At 48.1% G+C, this 24573-nt stretch overlaps 1 protein-coding gene across 1 annotated transcript in view; it reads left to right on the top strand.

The window, feature by feature from the left end:
• Positions 1–19260, top strand: part of PEAR1 (platelet endothelial aggregation receptor 1) — a 76911-nt gene extending 57651 nt beyond the window's left edge. Inside the window, exons 14-22 of the mRNA XM_060758215.2 lie at positions 461–607; positions 785–913; positions 3240–3368; positions 5900–6118; positions 8727–8839; positions 13236–13386; positions 13585–13647; positions 15209–15409; positions 18302–19260. Of these exons, the coding sequence (XP_060614198.2) occupies positions 461–607; positions 785–913; positions 3240–3368; positions 5900–6118; positions 8727–8839; positions 13236–13386; positions 13585–13647; positions 15209–15409; positions 18302–18468 (1319 nt within the window). The 3' untranslated portion in view covers positions 18469–19260. The remainder of the gene's footprint in view (positions 1–460; positions 608–784; positions 914–3239; positions 3369–5899; positions 6119–8726; positions 8840–13235; positions 13387–13584; positions 13648–15208; positions 15410–18301) is intronic.
• The last annotated feature ends 5313 nt before the right edge of the window (positions 19261–24573 follow it).

The following is a 24573-nucleotide window of genomic DNA, read 5'->3' as shown; positions in this document are numbered from 1 at the left end:
GAGACCCTGGGGTCTGTGCGCAGCGGAGTTGAGGTTACTAGATCACAGAGACACAAAACAGGACACTGCAGTCTGCCAGTCTTGAAAATAACAAAGTTTTACTTAGCACATCTTAATACATGTCTACTTCCAAGAGAGCTTAATCAGGAATTACAAAGCACAGCTACAATACAGTTACAGAACATCTGCTTATCAGTTTCACTTTGGCTGTAAGCCGGCTACTCCCTAATTCTTCCCAGACAGAGAGAACTTGTTATCTTACTCCTGCCAAGGTCTCTTCTCTCTGTACCTCTCTGTCTCTCACAACAACAATTCCAGCATACAATTGAACATAATTGAATCCATTTTGAATACATATGAACACCATTGTTAAACATATTGAAACACATTGAAAAAAAATACATGCATACTTTCAATAATCCTGACAGAGTAGATATACCTGATGTTTGTGTCCCCACAGGGCTCCATTGCAGCAAGCCTTGCGGAGAGGGCCTGTGGGGACCACATTGCAACCAGCTGTGTTCCTGCAAGAACGGGGCCTCTTGCTCCCCCAAAGACGGGAGCTGCGACTGCACCCCTGGCTTCCGAGGGCCAACCTGCCAGCGCCGTAAGTCACAGGCTGGCTGCCAGTTGGAGTCATGGGGCTGAACTGTGGTTCCTTACTTTGGGGTGCCAATAGGAATCTCCCCTTTCCCAGTAGAACTAAATGAGGAGGTGGCTGGAGCACCTTCTCAAGACCTGCCTTTCTCCGGATTTACATCTCTCTCTTCTCCCCTCCCTGCAGCCTGCCAACCCGGGCGTTATGGCAAGAAGTGTTCGGTGCTCTGTAAGTGTGTCAACCACTCCATCTGCCACCCTGTGGATGGGTCCTGCGATTGTCCTCCCGGGTGGGTGGGCAGCGATTGCTCAAAGCGTAAGTTCTCCAGCCCAGGGTTAGGCCTGGAATGGTTTGTGGCGGGGTTTCCTTGAATGGTCCCTTGTTCCTTTCTACTGGAAGGCTGATCTGTGTTCTCCAAGTGGGGCATCCCTCAAGTTCTTTGTGGTCCTACAAACCTTTGCCACAGCCTCCCCATGTTGCCACCCACCTAGGTTTAGTACTGAGACTTGAAGAACATCTCAAGAGCCTCCACAATGAATGTGTTTGAGGGAATGGGAATTGTGGGGCTCTCCTGTCTGTCCTGGCCACTGGGAAGGGCTGGGCTTTAGCACAGCTGGTTAATCACCAGCAGCAATACATCTTACCAACTGAAAGGTTGACAGCTCAAAGCCCGGATCAGGATGAGCACCTGAACTTCAGCCCAGCTTACTGCCCACCTAGGTTTGGTACTAAGCCTTGAAGAACGTCCCAAGAGCCTCCATGGCAAATATGTTTTAGAGCAGTGGTTCTCAACCTGGGGTCCCCAGATGTTTTTGGCCTACAACTCCCAGAAATCCCAGCCAGTTTACCAGCTGCTAGGATTTCTGGGAGTTGAAGGCCAAAAACATCTGGGGACCCCAGGTTGAGAACCACTGTTTTAGAGAATTGTGAGGCTCTCCTGCCTGTCCTGCCCAGTGTGATGGGCCAGGCTTTAGCACAGCTGGTTAATCACCAGCAGCAATACATCTTACCAATCGAAAGGTTGGCAGCTTGAAGCCCGGGTGAGGGTGAGCACGTGAGCTTCAGCCCAGCTTAATGCCCACCTAAGTTTGGTACTAAGCCTTGAAGAACGTTCCAAGAGCCTCCAAGATAAATGTGTTTGAGGGAATTGTGGGGCTCTCCTGTCTGTCCTTGCCAGTGGGAAGGGCTGGGCATTAGCGCAGCTGTTTAATTACCAGCAGCAATACATCTTACCAATCAAAAGGTTGGCAGCTCAAAACTCGGGTCAGGGTGAGCACCTGAACTTCAGCCCAGCTTACTGCCCACCTAGGTTTGGTACTAAGTCCTGAAGAACATCCCAAGAACCTCCATGGCAATTGTGTTTGAGGGATTTGTGGGGCTCTCCTGTCTGTCCTGGCCATTGGGGAGGGTCGGGCTTTAACACAGCTAGTTAATCACCAGAAGTAAAATATCTTACTAATCAAAAGGTTGGCAGCTCGAATCCCAGGTCAGGGTGACCACCCAATTTTCAGCCCAGCTTACTGTCCACCTAAGCAGTTTGAAAACAGCTGTGAGCTGTGAGTACTAGAAAAATTAGGCACCACTTAAATGGGAAGGTATTATATGACACTAGGGCTGGGTAACCACGGAAACATTTGTTTCTAAACTCGTTTTTAGGGGTTTTTTGCGTTTCGTTTTTTAAAAGAATTCCGAAATTTTCCTTTAAAAAAGTTCGAAATATACAAAATTTCGTAAAATTACGAAACAATTACGAAACGATTTCGAAACAATTACGAATCAATTCGTTAATGGCGGACGCGATTGCGCAATATGCTAAAAAACCCTCCAAATGTGACAGGGGGAACTTCTGAAGCTTCCCTCTCCCTCTGTTGTTGACTGTTGGTGTGATAATTTATTTTTTATCACTGATAAAACAAACAACAACCCTAAAACTTGCACCAGGCATACGGAAAAAATTACGAAACAATTACGAAACGATTTCGAAACAATTACAAAACAATTACGAAACAATTACGAAATAAATTGAAAAAATTCATTTCGATTTTTAATTACTCCTGCATGGCTCAATATCGGATCGTAAGCTAATTTAAATACGAATTAATAACGAATTACGAAATTAACGAATGAAACCGCCCAACCCTATATGACACCATAAAAGAGATACCAGAAAATGCTGGCAATCAAAGAAAGGAGAAAGTCTATTATCAAGGCTCTCCATCATAGAGAATGGAGCAACAGCACCCCCCTGTGGCCAGAATCAAGCACAACCTCCAGGATGCCGAAGTTGGGGGGAAAATACTGACATAATACCTCTATCTGTTGTCTGTCCTGTTTGTTTAACGACGTCGAATGTTTGCCATGCATGTATTCTGTGATCCGCCCTGAATCCCCTTCGGGATGAGAAGGGCGGCATATAAATGCTGTCAATAAATAAAAAAGGGTCTTCAGAGGTGGTACTACCCTTCCTGAGGCTTGAGGAAGGGAGATCCAGAGTTGGGGATCTCCATCTCTTTCCTTTTACACTGAAGGTAAAAGTATGTATGGTGTGTTTGTGTCTTTGCTGAGCCTAGGTGCTGTGTGGTCTTGGTCGTCTTGTGCCGGGAACTCTTCTTCCTTTCTATTTCTCTTTCTATTTTTGCAGGCTGTCCTCCAGGGTTCTTTGGGGCAAACTGCAGCCAGCAGTGCCAGTGTGAGAACGAGGCCCCCTGCCACCCAGAAGTGGGGAGATGCAAGTGCCCTTCAGGCTATACTGGGGCTTTCTGTGAGACCAGTAAGCCACAGGATTCAGCTCTGGATGTGGATGATGGATGGGCTCTTGGGTGCGAAGTGGGGAACTGGGCAAAGCATGCAACAATTTGGTCCTAAAGTGTTACAAGCAGGCTCTACCTGGGCAGCGATGTGGCCTGGAGATGGAGGGGCATGCCAACCATGTAGCTGTGCCACAGCTCCCCTTTGGAAGACAATGCAGTGGGTTGTGGGTCTTCCTGAGAGCAAGGGAATTGGGCCCAGGGGCGGCTGAAGCAATAGGCAAGATGTGCATTTGCGTATAGCGCAAATCCCCGGGGGGCGCTCTTGAGGCACCCCCACACACAGCAAGACATGTCCCCAGATAGGTCCCAAGCTTTGCCCTTGCTCCAAGGGCCAGGTGGGGCCACTCACCCAAAAAATGAAGGAGTAGATGATGAGGAGGGTTTTCAGACACGTTATCATGAGTTTGGTCTCCAATCTCCTCAATGCCGTAATACTGAAATCCCAGCTGCGGGCGCTGGGCAAAGGAGGGAGGGAGGAGAGCGTGTGAGAAAAGGGGGAGGAGGAGGAGGAGGAGGAAGAGAGCTAGGTTCGTGCAAGGGGATTGGGCCCAGGGGCGGCTGAAGCAATCGGCAAGATGTGCATTTGCGTATAGCGCAAATCCCCAGGGGGCGCTCTTGAGGCACCCCCGCACACAGCAAGACATGTCCCCAGATAGGTCCCAAGCTTTGCCCTTGCTCCAAGGGCCAGGTGGGGCCACTCACCCAAAAAATGAAGGAGTAGATGATGATGGGGGTTTTCAGACACGTTATCATGAGTTTGGTCTCCAATCTCCTCAATGCCATAATACTGAAATCCCAGCTGCGGGCGCTGGGCAAAGGAGGGAGGGAGGAGAGCGTGTGAGAAAAGAGGGGAGGAGGAGGAGAAGGAGGAGGAAGAGAGCTAGGTTCGTGCAAGGGGATTGGGCCCAGGGGCAGCTGAAGCAATCGGCAAGATGTGCATTTGCGTATAGCACAAATCCCCGAGGGGCGCTCTTGAGGCACCACCGCACATAGCAAGACATGTCTCCAGGTAGGTCCCAAGCTTTGCCCTTGCTCTGAGGGCCAGTTGGGGCCACTCACCCAAAAAATGAAGGAGTAGATGATGAGGAGGGTTTTCAGATACGTTATCATGAGTTTGGTCTCCATTTTCCTCAATGCCATAATACTGAAATCCCGGCTGCGGGCGCTGGGCAAAGGAGGGAGGGAGGAGAGTGTGCGAGAAAAGAGGGGAGGAGGAGGAGAAGGAGGAGGAGGAGAGCTAGGTTTGTGCCTCCTCCACGCAGCTCCCTGGGCTCTTGTGCCCATGGTTGGGAAAGCGGGCTGCCAAGGCGGCCCTAGGTAATTTTCAAGCAAACAGTATTTTGGCGCCCCCCCCCCCAACCAATCATTGATATATATTTTCTGTTTGTCGTGGGAGTTCTGTGTGCCATATTTGGTTCAATTCCATCATTGGTGGAGTTCAGAATGCTCTTTGATTGTAGGTGAACTATACATCCCAGTAACTACACTTGCCGCACTTGCTCCCTTGCCTGGACCGCTTTGGGTCCAGAGGCGTGCCTGAAGACCCCGGCGTGTGCACCACAAGTCACCTCTTCTCCTGACTTTCTCCTCAGCCATTGGGACAGAGAGAGAGAGAGAGAGAGAGAGAGAGAGAGAGAGGTGGAGATGCCCACCTTTCCTGAAAAACAAAGGAGGGAGCGGAGGTGGGAGATACCTCCAGCCGGAGGGGGGTTCTCTCTCTCTCTCTCTCTCTCTCTTTCAGCCAGGCAAGAAAGCCGAGGCTCCCCCCCCCCCCCCCAGGCTGCTAGGGCTGTTGTGAGCTGAGGGGGCGCTCCTCAAGTGGCAATCGAGGGGCATTTACAGAGGTGCCTCTGCGCCCCTGGCAAAAAAAAGTGTTCTGCGACCGCTTACTTCGCGTAATGGATGAGCCGCCCCTGCGGACTGCTCATAGAAAGCTACCACCCCACCATGAACACAACCCCATTGTGTAGGGACAGCAGAGAAGAAGGCGGTAGGGGCTCATCACCTTCGACCACAGTGCTACCTGCCCTGCCATAGAAGGAGAGGCAATGGAGACATGTCCCCCACTTTCCCTTTCCCCACCTCATACAGGAGAAAGGGGCAAGCGGGGCAGGAAGGGACTGAAGGAGAAGGGATGGGGGGTCGTGGGTGCCTCTTTGCGTTCACTAATGCAGAATGCCCAGCCATGGTGGCATCTCTTCTCTACAGGTTGAGCATCCTTCCCATATCCAGAATGCCTACATTCCTATGAACAGGATGAGCCAAAAATCATAATGGGGTCCTATATGCTATATACTGTAAATCAGTGGTTCCCAAACTTTTTTGACCATGGACCACTATCTACCTTTTATTTTTCTGTGATTGGTTGGGGGGGGGGGCAAAATATTATTTGCTTACACTTGAAAATTACCTAGGGCTGGCCCTGATAACTGGGAGGTGGCCCAGAAAAGGAAGATGGTCTGATCTCTGCCTCTTCTTTGCTGTTGCCCAGGGATTCCGGTACCCCCTCTCACCATGGTGCCAGCCACACCAGTGAGCTCCCCCTCTCTGGGAGCCATTGCCGGCATCATCATCCTGGCGGTTCTTCTGGTAGCCTTGCTGGCCCTGTTCCTCTGTTACCGTCACTGGCAGAAGAAGAGCAAGGAGAACCGGCACATCTCTGTGGCTTACACCGCAGGGAGGACAGACAATTCTGAATATGCAGTTCCAGGTGAGACTGGGCAGAGCAAGGTGCTCGGCCTCCCTCGGGGGAAAAAAAGGGGGCTTAGCCTCTCTATTTAATTTATTTATCAGGTCAGGAGCGAACCAAACAGTTGCATTAAACAAACAAACAAATGACAAAGTTTGCAAACTTGGTGTTCTATTAAATGTCCTTTGATCAGTAGCTGGCCACTTGGAGTACCTCTGCATGTGGCAGGGCTCAGGTTGCATTGCAGTAGGTAGTCTGTGTTTTGCTCTTCTCCACACTCGCATGTTGTGGATTCCACTTATTTGGTTGCAAATAAGGCACATTTTGAAGTGGAGGGGGGGAGGTTAGATGCTGAAGGGTCCCGCCTCTTTCACTGAGAACTTGAGAACTGTATTGTTGAAGGCTTTAACAGCCGGAATCACTGGGTTGTTGTAGGTTTTTTGGGCTGTATAGCCATGATCTAGAAGCATTCTCTCCTGACATTTCGTCGCATCCTCAGAGGTTGTGAGACACAAAAGAGACATGCACAAGAAGTGGAAAAAGGGAGAAATCACCAAAGAAGAATTCAAACAAATAGCCAACACCTGTAGGGATAAGGTCCACAAGGCTAAAGCACAAAACGAGCTCAGGCTTGCCAGCGACATTAAAAACAATAAAAGGGGCTTCTTTTCTTATGTCAGTAGAAAAAGGAAAAACAAGGAGGCGATAGGGCCTCTTCGAGGAGAAGATGGGGCAATGCTGACAGGGGATAGGGAAAAGGCAGAACTACTTAATGCCTTCTTTGCCTCGGTCTTCTCACAAAAAGAAAGTCATCTTCAACCTCAGCAAGATGGAGTGGATGAGGGATTAGAGGACATCCAACCCCAAATTGGGAAACAAGTTGAACAGGAATACCTGGCCGCTCTTAATGAGTTCAAGTCCCCAGGGCCAGATCAACTGCACCCAAGAGTATTGAAGGAACTAGCGGAAGTTATTTCAGAACCATTGGCAATCATCTTTGAGAGTTCTTGGAGAACGGGAGAAGTTCCAGCAGACTGGAGGAGGGCCAATGTGGTCCCAATCTTCAAGAAGGGAAAAAAGGATGACCCAAACAACTACTGTCCAGTCAGCCTCACGTCGATACCAGGCAAGGAAGTGGTCTGCAACACTTAGAAATAAATGCGGTCATCGCTAATAGTCAACATGGATTTATCAAAAACAAGTCCTGCCAGACTCATCTGATCTCTTTTTTTGATAGAGCTACAAGCTGGGTAGATGCGGGGAATGCCGTGGATGTAACGTACCTGGATTTCAGGAAGGCCTTCGACAAGGTCCCCCACAACCTTCTGACAAGGAAACTAGTCCAATGTGGGCTAGGCAAAACTACGGTGAGGAGGATCTGGAATTGGTTAAATGGACGAACCCAGAGGGTGAATCTCCCCAAGGCTTCCTCCTCATGCTGGAAAGAAGTGACAAGTGGAGTGCCGCAGGGGTCCATCCTGGGCCCGGTCCTGTTCAACATCTTTATTAATGACTTAGACGAAGGGATAGAAGGCATGATCATCAAGTTTGCAGACGACACTAAATTGGGAGGGATAGCCAATACTCCAGAGGATAGGAGCAGGATTCAAAACGATTTTGACAGACTAGAGAGATGAATGGCCAAAACTAACAAAATGAAGTTCAACAGTGACAAATGCAAGATACTCCACTTTGGCAGAAAAAACGAAATGCAAAGATACAGAATGGGGGACAATGCCTGGCTCGAGAGCAGTATGCTCAGAATGCTCAGGGTTCAGAATGCTCTTTGAGTCCTCGTGGACAACAAGTTAAACATGAGCCAACAATGCGATGTGGTGGCAAAAAAGCCAATGAGATTTTGGCCTGCATTAATAGTAGCATAGTGTCTAGATCTAGGGAACTCATGTTACCCCTCTATTCCGCTTTGGTTAGACTACACCTGGAATATTGTGTCCAATTCTCTTCACCACCATTCAAGAGAAGTGTTGACAAGCTGGAATGTGTCCAGAGGAGGACGACTAAAATGATCAAGACTCTGGAGAACAAGCCCTATGAGGAGCGGCTTAAGGAGCTGGGCATGTTTAGCCTGAAGAAGAGAAGGCTGAGAGGAGACATGATAGCCATGTATAAATATGTGAGAGGAAGCCACAGGGAGGAGGGAGCAAGCTTGTTTTTTGCTTCCCTGGAGACTAGGACGAGGAACAATGGCTTCAAACTACAAGAGAGGAGATTCCATCTGAACATGAGGAAGAACTTCCTGACTGTGAGAGCCATTCAGCGGTGTAACTCTGCCCCAGAGTGTGGTGGAGGCTCCTTCTTTGGAAGCTTTTAAACAGAGTCTGGATGGCCATCTGTCAGGGGTGCTTTGAATGCAATATTCCTGCTTCTTGGCAGAATGGGGTTGGACCGGATGGCTCATGAGGTCTCTTCCAACTCTATGATTCTAATTGTTTGCTGTTTATTGTTTTTATACGGTTTATACTATATGTTATTGTTTTTGACTGTATTTTATCTTGTGGGGCGTTGACTGCCAAATGTAAACCGCCTCGAGTCGCCTACGGGCTGAGTGGAGCAGTATACAAGTATAGTAAATAAATAAACAAATAAATATTTCTCTCTCTCTCTCTAGATGTACCTCCCAGTTACACCCACCACTACTACTCGAACCCCAGCTACCACACCTTGTCACCCTGCTCTCCAGGCCCTCCCATCCCTAGCCTCCCAGAGCAGTCTGGGGGCAAGGTAAGGAACCTATGGCGGGGTAAGGGAAGGATGTTCAGGTGCCCGCCACCAGAGAAAAGCTCTGTGTTGGATCCTTGTTGGGAGGAGGATTGGGCAAGAGGCTTCCATCTCTATGAAGAAGAGGGTGCCATCTCTATGCAGATGACACCCAACTCTACTACTCTTTTCCACCTAACTCCAAGGAAGCCCCTCGGGTGCTGGACGAGCGCTTGGCCACTGTGGCTGTCTGGATGAGGAAGAACAAGCTGAAGATCAATCCCGACAAGACAGAGGTCCTCCTGGTCGATTGTATACCAGATCGGGGCATAGGGTGGCAACCTGTGTTGGACGGGGTTACACTCCCCCTGAAGTCACAGGTCCGCAATTTGGGTGTCCTCCTGGACTCATCAATGACGTTTGAAGCTCAGGCCGGGAGGGCCTTTGCACAATTGAGACTCATGCACCAACTGCGACCGTACTTCGTGAAGGCGGATCTGGCCAGGGTGGTCCATGCCTTAGTTACTTCCAGATTGGACTACTGTAATGCGCTCTACGTGGGGCTGCCCTTGAAAACGGCCCGGAAATTTCAATTGGTCCAACGGGGGGCGACCAGGTTGTTAACGGGTGCTCCTTACAGGGAGAGGTCAACCCTCCTGTTTAAGGAGCTCCACTGGCTGCCTTTCATTTTCCGGTCCCAATTCAAGGTGCAGGTGCTTACCTACAAAGCCCTAAACGGTTTGGGACCCGCCTACCTGCATGACCGCATCTCGGTGTACGAACCCACACAATCTCTTTGTTAATCTGGAGAGTCCCTACTCACGATCCCACCTGCATCGCAAGCGCGATTGGTGGGGACGAGGGAGAGGGCTTTCTCGGTGGTGGCCCCTCGACTCTGGAACTCTCTCCCTAAGGACATCAGGCAAGCCCCATCGCTGGCAATTTTTAGGAGGAGCTTGAAAACGTGGTTGTTCCAATGTGCCTTCCCAGAATAAGGAAACTCCAAGCATTTTGTCCCTAACGCACTTTATCAGAGATTTAGGATATCTGCATAGTACCCATCCCTCTCCAAACACCCACCCTTTCTCCTGGTCATGCCCAGCACTTTTTAATTTTAATTTTAATTATTACATTTGGCCCTGCCATAGTTTTTAATTGTATCATTGTGTGTTGTTCATGTTATTAATTTGTTTTTGATTTATTTTGTTGTATTATTGTTGTTGTTGTTTTATTGTTGTATTTGGGCTCGGCCTTTTGTAAGCCGCACTGAATCCTTTGGGAGATGGTAGCGGGGTATTTATTTCTCGTGTCAGGGCAGCCAGTCAAATATATTACATTTCTAACAGAACAAAGCAAACAAACAGAGAAAGTACAAAATGTGTGAGTTTGGTAGTTGATTAAATGTCCTTTGACCAGTATCTGGCCACTTGGAGTGCCTCTGGTGTTGCTGCAAGAAGGTCCTCCCTTGTGCATATGGCAGGGCTCAGGGTGCATTGCAGCAGGTGATCTGTAGTTTGCTCTTCTCCGCACTCGCATTCCGAGGATTCCACTTTGTAGCCCCATTTCTGAAGGTTGGCTCTGCATCTCATGGTGCCAGAGCACAGTCTGTTCAGTGCCTTCCAAGTCGCCCAGTCTTCTGTGTGCCCAGGGGGGAGTCTCTCATTTGGTATCAGCCATTGGTTGAGGTGCTGGATTTGAGCCTGCCACTTTTGGACTCTCGCTTGCTGAGGTGTTCCAGCGAGTGTCTCTGTAGATCTTAGAAAACTATGTCTGGATTTAAGTCGTTGACGTGCTGGCTGATACCCAAACAGAGGATGAGCTGGAGATGTCTCTGCCTTGGTCCTTTCACTATTGGCTGCTACTTCCCGGCGGATGTCAGGTGATGCAATGCCGGCTAAGCAGTGTAATGTCTCCAGTGGTGTAGGGCGCAGACACCCCGTGATAATGCGGCATGTCTCATTAAGAGCCACATCCACTGTTTTAGTGTGGTGAGATGTGTTCCACACTGGGCATGCATACTCGGTAGCAGAGTAGCACAGCGCAAGGGCAGATGTCTTCACTGTATCTGGTTATGATCCCCAGGTTGTGCCAGTCAGCTTTCGTATGATATTGTTTCTAGCACCCACTTTTTGCTTGATGTTCAGGCAGTGCTTCTTGTAGGTCAGAGCACGGTCCAGAGTGACTCCCAGGTATTTGGGTACGCTGCAGTGCTCCAGTGGGATTCCTTCCCAGGTGATCTTCAGAGTTCGGGATGCTTCTCTGTTCTTGAGATGAAAGGCACATGTCTGTTTTAGATGGGTTAGGGATCAGCTGGTTTTCCCTGTAATAGGCAGTAAGAGCACCTAGAGCTTCGGACAGCTTCTGTTCTACAGTCTCAAAGCTCCCTGCTTGAGCGGTGATGGCACGATCATCAGCATAGATGAAGCTCTCTGTCCCTTCTGGCAGTGGCTGGTCATTTGTGTAGATGTTGAACATGGATGGAGCAAGCACACTCCCCTGAGGCAGGCCATTCTTCTGTTAGCGGGGTAGCGGGGTACAAATATAGGATTATTATTATTATTATTATTATTATTATTTCATGTGGGTTGATTTGGCTCCAACTGTGCTAGCCCCTGCCTCTCATCCCTCACACTGTGTTCTTCCTCCTGGCCTTGGCTTTCTGTTGATGGGGAACTGAAACCCAACCAGTTGCTCTTCCCAAGGCAAGGACTCTAGCAGTCTGCCAACCACCACCTGATGATTGAGTAGCTTCTCTCAATGGTCGCTTCCACCTCCTTTGCCAGGGAGCCTTAGATTTACCTCATCTGCCAGTGGGAGACCATCCTCTGTGTCCGATGCCAGGTCCTTGCCCTACGGAAGTGGTTCTCAACCTTCCTAATGCCGCGACCCCTTAACACAGTTCTTCGTGTTGTGGTGACCGCCTCCCCAACCATAACATTATTTTTGTTGCTACCTCATAACTGTAATTTTGCTACTGTTATGAATTGTAATATAAATATCTGATATGCAGGATGTATTTTCATTCACTGGGCCAAATTTGGCACAAATACCCAATACACCCAAATTTGAATTGTTGAGATTAACTTCACAATTCAGCAGCAGATCAGTTGCACAACTTCAGCGCTTTCCGGTGGCGCAGTGGGTTAAACCCCTGTGCTGGCAGGAATGAAGACCGACAGGTCGCAGGTTCGAATCCGGGGAGAGGCGGATGAGCTCCCTCTATCAGTTCCAGCTCCTCATGCGGGGACATGAGAGAAGCCTCCCATAAGGATGATAAAACATCAAATCATCCGGGCATCCCCTGGGCAACGTCCTTGCAGACGGCCAATTCTCTCACAACAGAAGTGACTTGCAGTTTCTCAAGTCACTCCTGACATGACAAAAAAAAGCGCTTCCTGCATAGTATTTTCAGTCAACTGCTCCCACAGCCTGCAGTCACTCTGGAACATTTTACAGACACTTGAGCACATGCCCAGCCATTGTCAGTTTTACCATTGTCTTTCCCCCAGTCTAGATGATATTACAAACTTACCACAGCATACAGTTATATCTTGACTTAGCAGACAGGTTCTTTTAATTACATATAGCCTTCAACGAACAACATCACAGCACAAGGAGAGAGATACACTGTACACGACTTCCTTATATACAATTCATTTACACATAGAGTTCCCAACTCATTGACTCAACTCAAACCCAGGATTGCATCATTCACAATCAACCTAGACTAGGCCAGAACACATTCCCCAAATGAAGTTCTATATACAGTTAATGCATGACTCAGCATTTCCAATAGAAGCCTATTAGCAGTGCATGACTCAGCTATATTACATTGCAATACATTGTAAAACCTGACACGAATACTGTTAGGGTTGGAGGAGGATTAATTTTGCCATTTGGGAGTCGTAGTTGCTGTGATTTATAGTTCACCTACACTCAGAGGATTCTGAACTCCACCAATGATTGAACTGAACCAAACTTGGCACACAGACCTCCCATGACCAACAGAAAATACTGGAAGGGTTTGGTGGGCATTGGCCTTGAGTTTTGGAGTTGTAGTTCACCCACATCCAGAGAGCACTGTGGACTCAAACAAGGATTGATCTGGAACAAACTTGGCACTGATACTCAAAATGCCCAAATGTGGACACCAGTGGAGTTTGGGGAAAATGGACCTTGACATTTGGGAGTTGTAGTTGCTGGGATTTATAGTTCACCTACAATCAAAAAGCACTGTGAACCCCACCAACGATAGAATTATGCCAAACCTTCCACACAGAACCTCCAGGAAAATACTGTGTTTTCTGATGGCCTTTGGTGACCCCTCTGATACTCCCTTGTGACCCCCTCCCCCCCGCCAGGGGTCCCAACCCCCAGGTTGAGAACCACTGCTCTATATGTTCTCCCATTTCTTCTGCAGTTGGTCAGCAGCCAGCTTTTCCCCCCTGTGAAGAGCTTGGAGCGGGAATGGCCCGGGATGTACGGGGCAGAAGGGAACGCCACCCTCCCGGCGGATTGGAAGCACCTCCGAGGGTCTCTGCCGCCCACCCTTGGCCCCGGCCCTTGGCAGGGTAAGTTGGCACTTCTCCACTCAGGCATTTAAAGGTCTTGGTTGCCTTCCTAAAGACGAGTGGCTCACTGGCAATGCGGCAGTAGTCTCTCTCGGGCTGAGTGACAAGGAAAATCTGCCCTCCGGTCCTCAAAAGCAAAGGCGGCAGCAGCTCTGTCTTCTCCTAACTTTGCTGCCCATTTTTCTCCCCCCAAACCAGGAGGAGGCCAGATGGACCGCAGCTACAGCTACACCAATGGAATGGGGAAACCTCCCAGCAAAGGTAATGAGCCTGAGGTAGAAGTGGCACCTTTGTGCCAGCGAAGCACTTCCTCGGATATGGGTGGGAGGAAAAAACTGGACCCAGATCTCAGTGGGCAAAATGGGAACTAAGTAGGATCTGAAGGGAAGCCCTTAGAATGGAGAGAAACACTGGGAGGGGGTTCTCCAGGAGTGGGTTGTCTTCTTTCTTGCCCACTTCTCATGCGCTCCAGAGGCCCTCCTTCTCTGCAGTGCTCCACATAAACAGAATTCCCAATCCATCCATATGGCTTGTTGATAACCAGTTCTTGGGGAACAGAATCATAGAATCATAGAGTTGGAAGAGACCTCGTGGAGGATTTTTATCGTTCCCATTGATCTGTGTTTATTCAGCCTAAAGAAAAGAGTGATGGAGGGGAGGAGCTGGAGGGAGACTTCTGTGTTTCAAAATGGCATGGGGAAAAAAGTGGCACTTCTGCCAGTCTGCCACTTCTGCAAGTGGGCTTCTGCCAGTCTCCCCAACCAACGCTGTCCAAAGCTGTCGGTGCTGAATGGTTGGAAGGAAACAAAGCTCCTTGCCCAATAGTGCCAACTAGCCTATAGAGAGCTAGTTGACCAAGAAGCAGAAGGAAGATGGAAAATAAATTAGGGGAGAACCCCCACCCCTGTTTGGCTTCCTTAGTATTAACTGACAGATTCCATTCAAAACTAACTAAATGAAGTTCAACAGTGACAAATGCAAGATACTCCACTTAGGCAGGAAAAACGAAATGCAAAGATACAGAATGGGGGACGATGCCTGGCTTGAGAGCAGGACGTGTGAAAAAGATCTTGGAGTCCTCGTGGACAGCAAGTTAAACATGAGCCAACAATGTGATGTGGCGGCAAAAAAAAGCCAATGGGATTTTGGCCTTCATTAACAGGAGCATAGTGTCTAGATCTAGGGAAGTCATGCTCCCCATGCTCTATTCCACTTTGGTTAGACCACACCTGGAATACTGTGTCCAATTCTGGGCACCACAATTCAAGAGAGATATTGACAAGCTGGAATGTGTCCAGAGGAGGGCAACTAAAATGATCAAGGGTCTGGAGAACAAACCCTATGGGGAGCGGCTTAAGGAGCTGGGCATGTTTATCCTGAAGAAGAGAAGGATGAGAGGAGATATGATAGCCATGTATAAATATGTGAGAGGAAGCCACAGGGAGGAGGGAGCAAGCTTGTTTCCTGCTTCCCTGGAGACTAGGATGCAATGGAACAATGGCTTCAAACTACAAGAGAGGAGATTCCATCTGAACACGAGGAAGAACTTCCTGACTGTGAGAGCCGTTCAGCAGTGGAACTCTCTGCCTCGGAGTGTGGTGGAGGCTCCTTCTTTGGAAGCTTTTAAGCAGAGGCTGGATGGCCATTTGTCAGGGGTGATTTGAATGCAATATTCCTGCTTCTTGGCAGAATGGGGTTGGACTGGATGGCCCATGAGGTCTCTTCCACCTCTTTGATTCTATGATTCTATGATTGGTAGGGACTCCTCAGTGTAGCCTTGATGCTGGCTGGTACTAATCCATGACCCTTTCTTCTCCTTCAGGGTTTCCTGCTGAGGAGGCCCTATGTCGAAGCGACAGCTCCCTGGGTAGTGAAAACCCCTACGCCACCATCAAGGACCTGCCCGTTCTGCCCGGCCGGCCCTTGGAGGGCAGCTATATGGAGATGAAGTCCCCTGCCAAGCGGGAGCGGTCCTATGCGGAGATCAGCATCTCCGAATTGGAGGAGGACGAGGAGGAAGGAGGTACTGGGCTGGGGTATTGACTCCCATCATTTCCAGCCAGTAGTATATTAGGGGCAGAGACTGAGGAAAGGGACAATTCTTGTAATGGTACTATCACTTCCTTCCCGCAAGGACATCCTCCTTGAGGTTGGTGATGCCCCTGTATCCCAGAACAGGATGATGGCTAGGGAAAGTAATTATTATTTGAAACACAACAAGATGAGAACACAGCAAACAAGGTCATTCTGCTGGCTGTTGTATTGAATCACACGTCGGACACTTCCCAATTGTCTAGGACTGTGTGAAGTATGGGCGAATAATGCGTGCAGATCCGAATAGGGTGGCCTTTTGCAGCTGACAGATGGTGATTAAATCGACGTTGATAGTTTTTAAGTGCAGGCCAAGGTCTTTAGGCACTTCACCCAGTGTACCGATCACCACTGGGACCACCTTGACTGGCTTATGACAGAGTTTTCATACATTATTATTATTATTATTATTATTATTATTATTATTATTTTTTGAAACACAACAAGATGAGTACACAGCAAACAAGATCACTCTGCTGGCTGTTGTATTAGATCCAGCGTCGGACACTTCCCAAGTGTCTAGGAATGTGTGAAGTATCGGTGAATAATGCATGCAGATCCGAGTAGGGTGGCCCTTTGCAGCTGGCAGATGGTGATTTCATCAGTGCCAATTGTTTTTAAGTACAGGCCAAGGTCTTTAGGCACTTCACCCAGTGTACCGATCACCACTGGGACCACCTTGACTGGCTTGTGACAGAGTTTTCATAAATTATTATTATTATTATTATTATTATTATTATTATTATTATTAGAAACACAACAAGATGAGTACACAGCAAACAAGATCACTCTGCTGGCTGTTGTATTGGATCCCATGTCGGACACTTCCCAAGTGTCTAGGACTGTGTGAAGTATCGGTGAATAATGCGTGCAGATCTGAGTAGGGTGGCCCTTTGCAGCTGGCAGATGGTGATTTCATCAGCACCAATTGTTTTTAAGTGCAGGCCAAGGTCTTTAGGCACTTCACCCAGTGTGGCAATCACCACTGGGACCACCTTGACTGGCTTGTGACAGAGTAAGCTGGGCTTACAATAGTAATAGTAAGCTGGGCTGACAATCAGAATCTCACATGACCCAGGACTTTGAACTGGCAACCTTTTGGTTGGTAGATCGTATCATTGCTGGAGATTTACCAGCTGTGCTAAAGCCCAGCTCTACTCACAGCTGCTTAGGTGGACAGTGAGCTGGGCTGAAGGTTGGGTGCTCACCCCGATCCAGGCTTTGATCTGCCAATCTTTTGTTTGGTGTGATTTATTGCTGGTAGTGATTAACCAGCTGTGCTAAAGCCCAACAATGCAAAGCCATACCCATGTGAGGTGCAGGGTGTGTTGCTTTACTGTAATTTTACATCGTTACTAGCCATCCCCTGCCACGCGTTGCTGTGGCCCACATGGGGGTTCTGTGTGGGAGGTTTGGCCCAATTCTATTGTTGGTAGGGTTCAGAATGCTCTTTGATTGTAGGTGAACTATAAATCCCAGCAACTACAACTCCCAAATTGCAAAATCAATGTTTTTGAGTGAAGAACATACATTGGGTCGTTAGGTGTCTTGTGTCCAAATTTGGTGTCAATTCATCCAGTGGTTTTTGAGTTCTGTTAATCCCACAAACAAACATTACATTTTTATTTATATAAACTAGCCGTCCCCTGCCACGCGTTGCTGTGGCCCACATGGGGGTTCCGTGTGGGAGATTTGGCCCAATTCTATTGTTGGTAGGGTTCATAATGCTCTTTGATTGTAGGTGAACTATAAATCCCAGCAACTACAACTCCCAAATGTCAAGATTCTATTTTCCCCAAACTCCACCCGTGTGTACACTTTGGCATATTGAGTATTCATGTAGATTTTTTCGGGCTATATGGCCATGTTCTAGAGGCATTTCTCCTGACGTCAGGAGAAATGCCTCTAGAACATGGCCATATAGCCCGAAAAAACCCACAAGAACTGAGTGATTCCAGCCATGAAAGCCTTCGACAATACATATTCGTGTAGAGTTTGTTCCAAATCCATCATTGTTTGAGTCCACAATGATCTCTGGATGTAGATGAACTACAACTCCAAAACCAAAGGACACTTCCCACCAAACCCTTCCAGTATTTTCTGTTGGTCATGGGAGAACTGTGTGCCAAGTTTGGTTCAATTCCATTGTTGGTGGGGTTAAGAGTGCTCTTTGAGTGTAGGTGAACTATAAATCCCAGCAACTACAACTCCCAAATGGCAAAATCAATGTTTTTGAGTGAAGAACATACATTGGGTTGTTAGGTGTCTTGTGTCGAAATTTGGTGTCAATTCATCCAGTGGTTTTTGAGTTCTGTTAATCCCACAAACGAACATTACATTTTTATATATATAGATGATGTTGTTGTTTATTGTCTGCGTTTTCGGTTTGCGTTTTCGGTTTTATTCTGCTGTAACTTGTTGTTTGGGCTTGGCCTCATGTAAGCCGCACTGAGTCCCCATCAGGGAGATGGTGGCGGGGTATAAATAAAGATGATGATGATGATGTATTGTCGAAGGCTTTCATGGCTGGAATCACTAGGTTCTTGTGGGTTTTTTCGGGCTATAGGGCCATGTTCTAGAGGCATTTCTCCTGACGTTTCGCCTGCATCTATGGCAAGCATCCTCAGAGGTAATGAGAAGATCTGCCAATCATTACCTCTGAGGATGCTTGCCATAGATGCAGGCGAAACGTCAGGAGAAATGCCTCTAGAACATGGCTCTATAGCCCGAAAAAACCCACAAGAACCTGATGATGATGATGATTATTATTATTATTGCCCTGAAGAACTACAACTCTCTGCATCTTTCTCCTCCCACTTCCCAGGTCGCTACGTCTCCGGAGCCGAAGGAGCCGCCTCGCCAAGCCCTCAGACCCTTCCGCCCAACCACTACGACTCCCCAAAGAACAGCCACATCCCTAGCCACTACGATGTGCCCCCCACCCGGCATTACCCACCCTCACCAACAGTTCTCCGGAGGCAAGACAGATGAGGGCCACTTCACCCTCATCCAGGGCCACTTCACCCTCATCCAGGGCCACTTCACCCTCATCCAGGGCCACTTCACCCTCACCCCCTCATTTTGCTTTTGCCTTTGGGAACAGCATCCTCCAAACTTTGCCTGGGCATGAGGAAGGTGGGCACAATCCCACAAGCAGCCTTTGGGTCCAGGCAGGTACTTTGGATCATTGGCATTCTGATTGGCAGATCTTCTCATAGCCAACATCGCTCCCTTCATGACCTTCATGGTGACGATATACAAGGTGTCTGGATGGCAACTCTTGCCCTGACTGAGAAAATGCAGCATCCTCTTTCCATCCAGTGCACGAAGATGCCTCCGGATGTGCGGAGTCATTCCGGAGTCAGGAAAGAGCCTGCAACTCGCTTTTATGTTCTTCACGCGCTTTGGAGCCGAGAGCTTCTGGGACCCTTTGGGCTCCTTTTTGCCATCTGTCAGCATTGAGTCGATCAGCGATCTGGCTCAGAAGCCTTTGCCGTTTGCCTCCCCGAGTGGCGCTTTTGCGGCCAACCCAGGCTGTCAAGATGGGACTTGTCCATTGTGCCACGGAGCAAAACGTAATGGAAAAATGTCCTGGGAGGGCCGGTTTTCCCTCCTTTTCCCCCCCACTTCATTTTTTTCTCGGAACTGTGAGGCAATGCACGCCAATGCTGGAAACATGTTTTGTATGAAACACCCTTTTGCCAAGAGCTGTCGTGTATGCGCTCATTTGGAGCATGGTATAAAATGTGTGCAAAATGTGGAAAGTCACGCCAATGCCTCCTTGTCGCTTGTCCTGTTGACTTCTTTCAGGTGGGCATCCATGGCAGACAGGGCGGGTGCAGCTTGGGTTGAAGGGGAGGCAGATGAGCATAATTTTTGGATCTGAAACTCAACCGTCCCATTGGCCCATTAAGGGCCAATTTTATTTATTTATTTATTTATTTATTTATTTATTTATTTATTTAAACGTTTTGTATACCGACCTTCTCACCTCTCTTGAGGGACTCAGACCGGTTTCCAACCATAATATCACATACTGTCAATAAAACATCATACTTCATATTACAATAAAACATTAAAACAGCGTTACATTCAATAAATACAATGGTCAGTCATCCCACTAAAATCGGTGTTCATCATCCTCCATCCATATCTCAGGGTGTTGGCTCACTCGTCGAATGCCTGTCTCCATAACCATGTCTTCACCTGCTTCCTGAATGTCAGGATAGAAGGGGCAGTTCTGATCTCCGGTGGGAGAGAGTTCCAGAGTCGAGGGGCCACCACCGAGAAGGCCCTGTCCCTCGTCCCCACCAGACACGTTTGCGAGACCGGTGGGACCGAGAGCAGGGCCTCTCCAGGCGATATTAATAATCTTGATGGTTCATAGGGGAGAATACGTTCGGAGAGGTAAACAGGGCCGGAGTCGTTGGTTGAGTTTCAGATCCAAAAATTATGCTCAACTGAGCAAGGTCAGGGCGATGACCACTTACAACCCGAACCCATGCTCCCAGGGACATATTTCCCCTATGGCACTGGTTAATAACAGTTGCAACTTCCAGGCTGTATGGCCATGTTCCAGAAGCATTCTCTCCTGACATTTCACCCACATCTATGGCAGAGTTTGTGAGGTCTGTTAGAAACTAGGCAAGTGAACTGAATAGAATCATAGAATCATAGAATCAAAGAGTTGGAAGAGACCTCATGGGCCATCCAGTCCAACCCCATTCTGCCAAGAAGCAGGAATATTGCATTCAAATCACCCCTGATAGATGGCCATCCAGCCTCTGTTTAAAAGCTTCCAAAGAAGGAGCCTCCACCACACTCCGGGGCAGAAAGTTCCACTGCTGAACAGCTCTCACAGTCAGGAAGTTCTTCCTCATGTTCAGATGGAATCTCCTCTCTTGTAGTTTGAAGCCATTGTTCCGCGTCCTAGTCTCCAAGGAAGCAGAAAACAAGCTTGCTCCCTCCTCCTCCTTGTGGCTTCCTCTCACATATTTATACATGACTATCATATCTCCTCTCAGCCTTCTCTTCTTCAGGCTAAACATGCCCAGCTCCTTAAGCCGCTCCTCATAGGGCTTGTTCTCCAGACCCTTGATCATTTTAGTCGCCCTCTTCTGGACACATTCCAGCTTGTCAATATCTCTCTTGAATTGTGGTGCCCAGAATTGGACACAATATTCCAGGTGTGGTCTAACCAAAGTGAAATAGGGCGGTAGTGGTCTAACCAAAGTGGAATAATGTCCAAGGTGGGAGAAAAAACTCTGCCTGCTGGAGGCAATTGTTAATGTTGCAATTCACCACCTTGATTAGCATTGAATGGTCTTGCAGCTTCAAAGCCTGGCTACTTCCTGCCTGGGGGAAGGTGTTAGCTGGCCCTGATTGTTTCCTGCCTGGAACTCCCGTATCATAGAATCCTAGAGTTGGAAGAGACTTCATGGTCCATCCAGTCCAATCCCCTGCCAAGAAGCAGGAATATTGCATTCAAAGCACCCCTGACAGATGGCCATCCAGCCTCTGTTTACAAGCTTCTAAAGGAGCCCCCACCACACTCTGGGGCAGAGAGTTCCACTGCTGAACAGAAAACTCACAGCAACCCATTTGTCGTTGTTGTTGTTTGTAATTTTTTTACCTTGTTAATTCCTCCAGGCTTTAAGCTCCAAGCTGTGCTGCCTCCAACAGATATGTTTTGGTCTTCACAACCAGTTATTTATTTATTTACTGTCCTTGTATACCGCCGTTTCTCAGCCAAACTGGCGACTCAACGCGGTTTACAACAGAATATACAGTACACAGTATACAATTAAAACCGTAAAAAACATAATACACAATATTTCACATAAATCACAATCCAATACATCTCCTAACTAAAATCGTGGTCCAATTGCATCATCCATATTACCAATCCGTAGTCGACACATTCATTGCACCGAATTAACCAAATGCCTGCTTGAACATCCAAGTTTTTAGTCTTTTTCGGAATACCATCAGCGAGGAGGCTGATCTTACTTCCATGGGAAGGGCGTTTCAGAGCCGAGGGGCCACCACAGAAAAGGCCCTGTCTCTCGTCCCCGCCAGCCGCACCTGTGAAGCAGGCGGGATAGAAAGCAAGGCCTCCCCAGAAGATCTTAGGGTCCTGGTGGGCTGATAGACCGAGATACGTTCGGATAGGTAGGTTGGGCCAGAACGGTTTAGGGCTTTAAAGGCCAACGCCAGCACTTTGAATTGAGCCCGGTAGCAAATCGGCAGCCAGTGGAGCTGGTGCAGCAAAGGAGTTGTGCGCTCCCTGCGCTCCGCTCCAGTTAGTATCATGGCTGCCGACCGTTGGACTAATTGGAGCTTCCGAGCCGTCTTCAAAGGCAACCCCACGTAGAGAGCGTTGCAGTAGTCTAAACGGGATGCAACCAGAGCGTGGACTACCGTGGCCAAGTCAGACTTCCCAAGGTACGGGCGCAGTTGGCGCACGAGTTTTAACTGTGGGAATGCTCCCCTGGTCACCGCCGAAACCTGGGGTTCCAGGCTCAGCGATGAGTCCAGGATCACACCCAAACTGCGAACCTGTGCCTTCAGGGGGAGTGCGACCCCATCCAACACAGGCTGTAACCCTATACCCTGTTCGGCCTTGCGACTGACCAGGAGTACCTCTGTCTTGTCTGGATTCAATTTCAATTTGTTCGCCCCCATCCAGACCGTCACAGCGGCCAAGCACCGGTTCAGGACCTCGACAGCCTCCTTAGTAGCGGGTGGGAAGGAGTGACAGAGTTGGACATCATCCGCGTACAGATGACATCGCACTCCGAAACTCCGGATGATCTCGCCCAGCGGCTTCATGTAGATGTTGAACAACATGGGAGATAATATTGAACCCTGAGGAACCCCACAAGACAAAGGTTGTGGGGTTGAGCAGGAGTCTCCCAATAACACCTTCTGAGACCGACCCTCGAGGAATGAGTGGAGCCACTGTAGAACAGTTCCTCCAAGACCCATTCCCGCGAGGCGTCCCAGAAGGATACCGTGGTCGACGGTATCGAAGGCCGCTGAGAGGTCCAGCAGCACCAACAGGGACTCCAGCAGCACCAACAATTCTTTTGATAGGGTGACCTGTTGCATCCTGTGAGTCTCCATCAACTCCCAATGCGTAATTCCCTATACAAAGATGACCTCTGGTGACCACTCAGAACACTGCAGCCCATTTGGTTTCTTTCGGGACCAATCCTGCATGTCACTTTTGTTGGAGTGCCCTCTAGTAGCCAGATGTGAACATTTCACCCACAGACCTCAAGTCATCTTGCTGAAACAATGTCCAGTAGGCTTGGTTGAACCAAAAAGAATTGGTTCAAAACTCGTTTCGGATGTAGCTCGTGGTTCAATTCTAAAGTTACTTCCGAATTTCACCAAAAAAAAAAAGCAAAACTTTTCAAAACTTCCGAGACTTCCAAATCGTTTCATTAATTGTTTGAAAGTGCTATTTCCTGTTTCATTGGGTGGTCTTTACTTTGAAAGTGCCGTATATTCTGGCGTATAAGACTACTTTTTAACCCAAGAAAATATTCTCAAAAGTCAGGGGTCGTCTTATATGCGGGAGTCATCTAGAAGGCATGATCATCAAGTTTGCAGACGACACCAAATTGGGAGGGATAGCCAATACTCCAGAGGACAGGAGCAGGATTCAAAATGATCTTGACAGATTAGAGAGATGAATGGCCAAAACTAACAAAATGAAGTTTAACGGTGACAAGTGCAAGATACTCCACTTAGGCAGAAAAAACGAAATGCAAAGATATAGAATGGGGGACAATGCCTGGCTCGAGAGCAGGACGTGTGAAAAAGATCTTGGAGTCCTTGTGGACAACAAGTTAAACATGAGCCAACAATGTGATGTGGCGGCAAAAAAAGCCAATGGGATTTTGGCCTGCATCAAGAGGAGCCTAGTGTCTAGATCCAGGGAAGTAATGCTACCCCTCTATTCTGCTTTGGTTAGACCACATCTGGAATATTGTGTCCAATTCTGGGCACCACAATTCAAGAGGGATATTGACAAGCTGGAATGTGTCCAGAGGAGGGCAACTAAAATGATCAAGGGTCTGGAGAACAAGCCCTATGAGGAGCGGCTTAAGGAGCTGTGCATGTTTAGCCTGAAGAAGAGAAGGCTGAGAGGAGATATGATAGCCATGTATAAATATGTGAGAGGAAGCCACAGGGAGGAGGGAGCAAGCTTGTTTTCTGCTGCCCTGGAGACTAGGATGCGGAACAATGGCTTCAAACTACAAGAAAGGAGATAACACCTGAACATGAGGAAGAACTTCCTGACTGTGAAAGCCATTCAGCAGTGGAACTTTCTGCCCCGGAGTGTGGTGGAGGCTCCTTCTTTGGAAGCTTTTAAACAGGCTGGATGGCCATCTGTCAGGGGTGATTTGAATGCAATATACCTGCTTCTTGGCAGGGGGTTGGACTGGATGGCCCATGAGGTCTCTTCCAACTCTAGGATTCTATGATTCTATGTTTCTATGAAGGCTTTCATGGTCGGACTCACTGGGTTGTTGTAGGTGTAGGAGCATTCTCTTCTGATGTTTCGCCTGCATCTATGGCAAGCATCCTCAGAGGTTGTGACCTACAACAACTCAATTCTTTGCGTACTTTAAGTGTGGGAGCCAGCATTCTTTTCAAACGTTTCAGGAAGTGGTGGGGAAGTGGATTTTTGGTAATGATCTGGATGTTTGGCTGATTCTGTAATGTGATGGCATCCGTTGCTCTCGGGTTTATAATGAAACATTTCCTCAATTTGTGGAAGGGGAAAATTTTGGGAGGAGCCAAAGTAGGGAAAATTACCTTTTGCTACCTTTAAATGCCATTATTAGTATTATTATTATTATTGACACAAAAACGCTGTATGTCACAGCAAACAAGATATATATGCTCGTTTTTGTAATACAAAATCACAAGTCGAACACTTCCCAAGCGTCTAGGACTGTGCGATGTATATTATCATCATTATTACTATTATTATTATGCCATGTCTCCATGCTGTACACTCCTGGGCGTTATAGTTTCCCAAGGTCCCTACCTTTCTCTTGATGTTTACAGTATGGAATGAAT

The sequence above is a fragment of the Anolis sagrei genome, chromosome 12 (assembly GCF_037176765.1).
Source record: "Anolis sagrei isolate rAnoSag1 chromosome 12, rAnoSag1.mat, whole genome shotgun sequence".
Lineage (NCBI taxonomy): Eukaryota > Metazoa > Chordata > Lepidosauria > Squamata > Dactyloidae > Anolis > Anolis sagrei.
The sequence above is the reverse complement of the archived record's forward strand: the minus strand, read 5'-3'. Positions and strand labels throughout refer to the sequence as shown.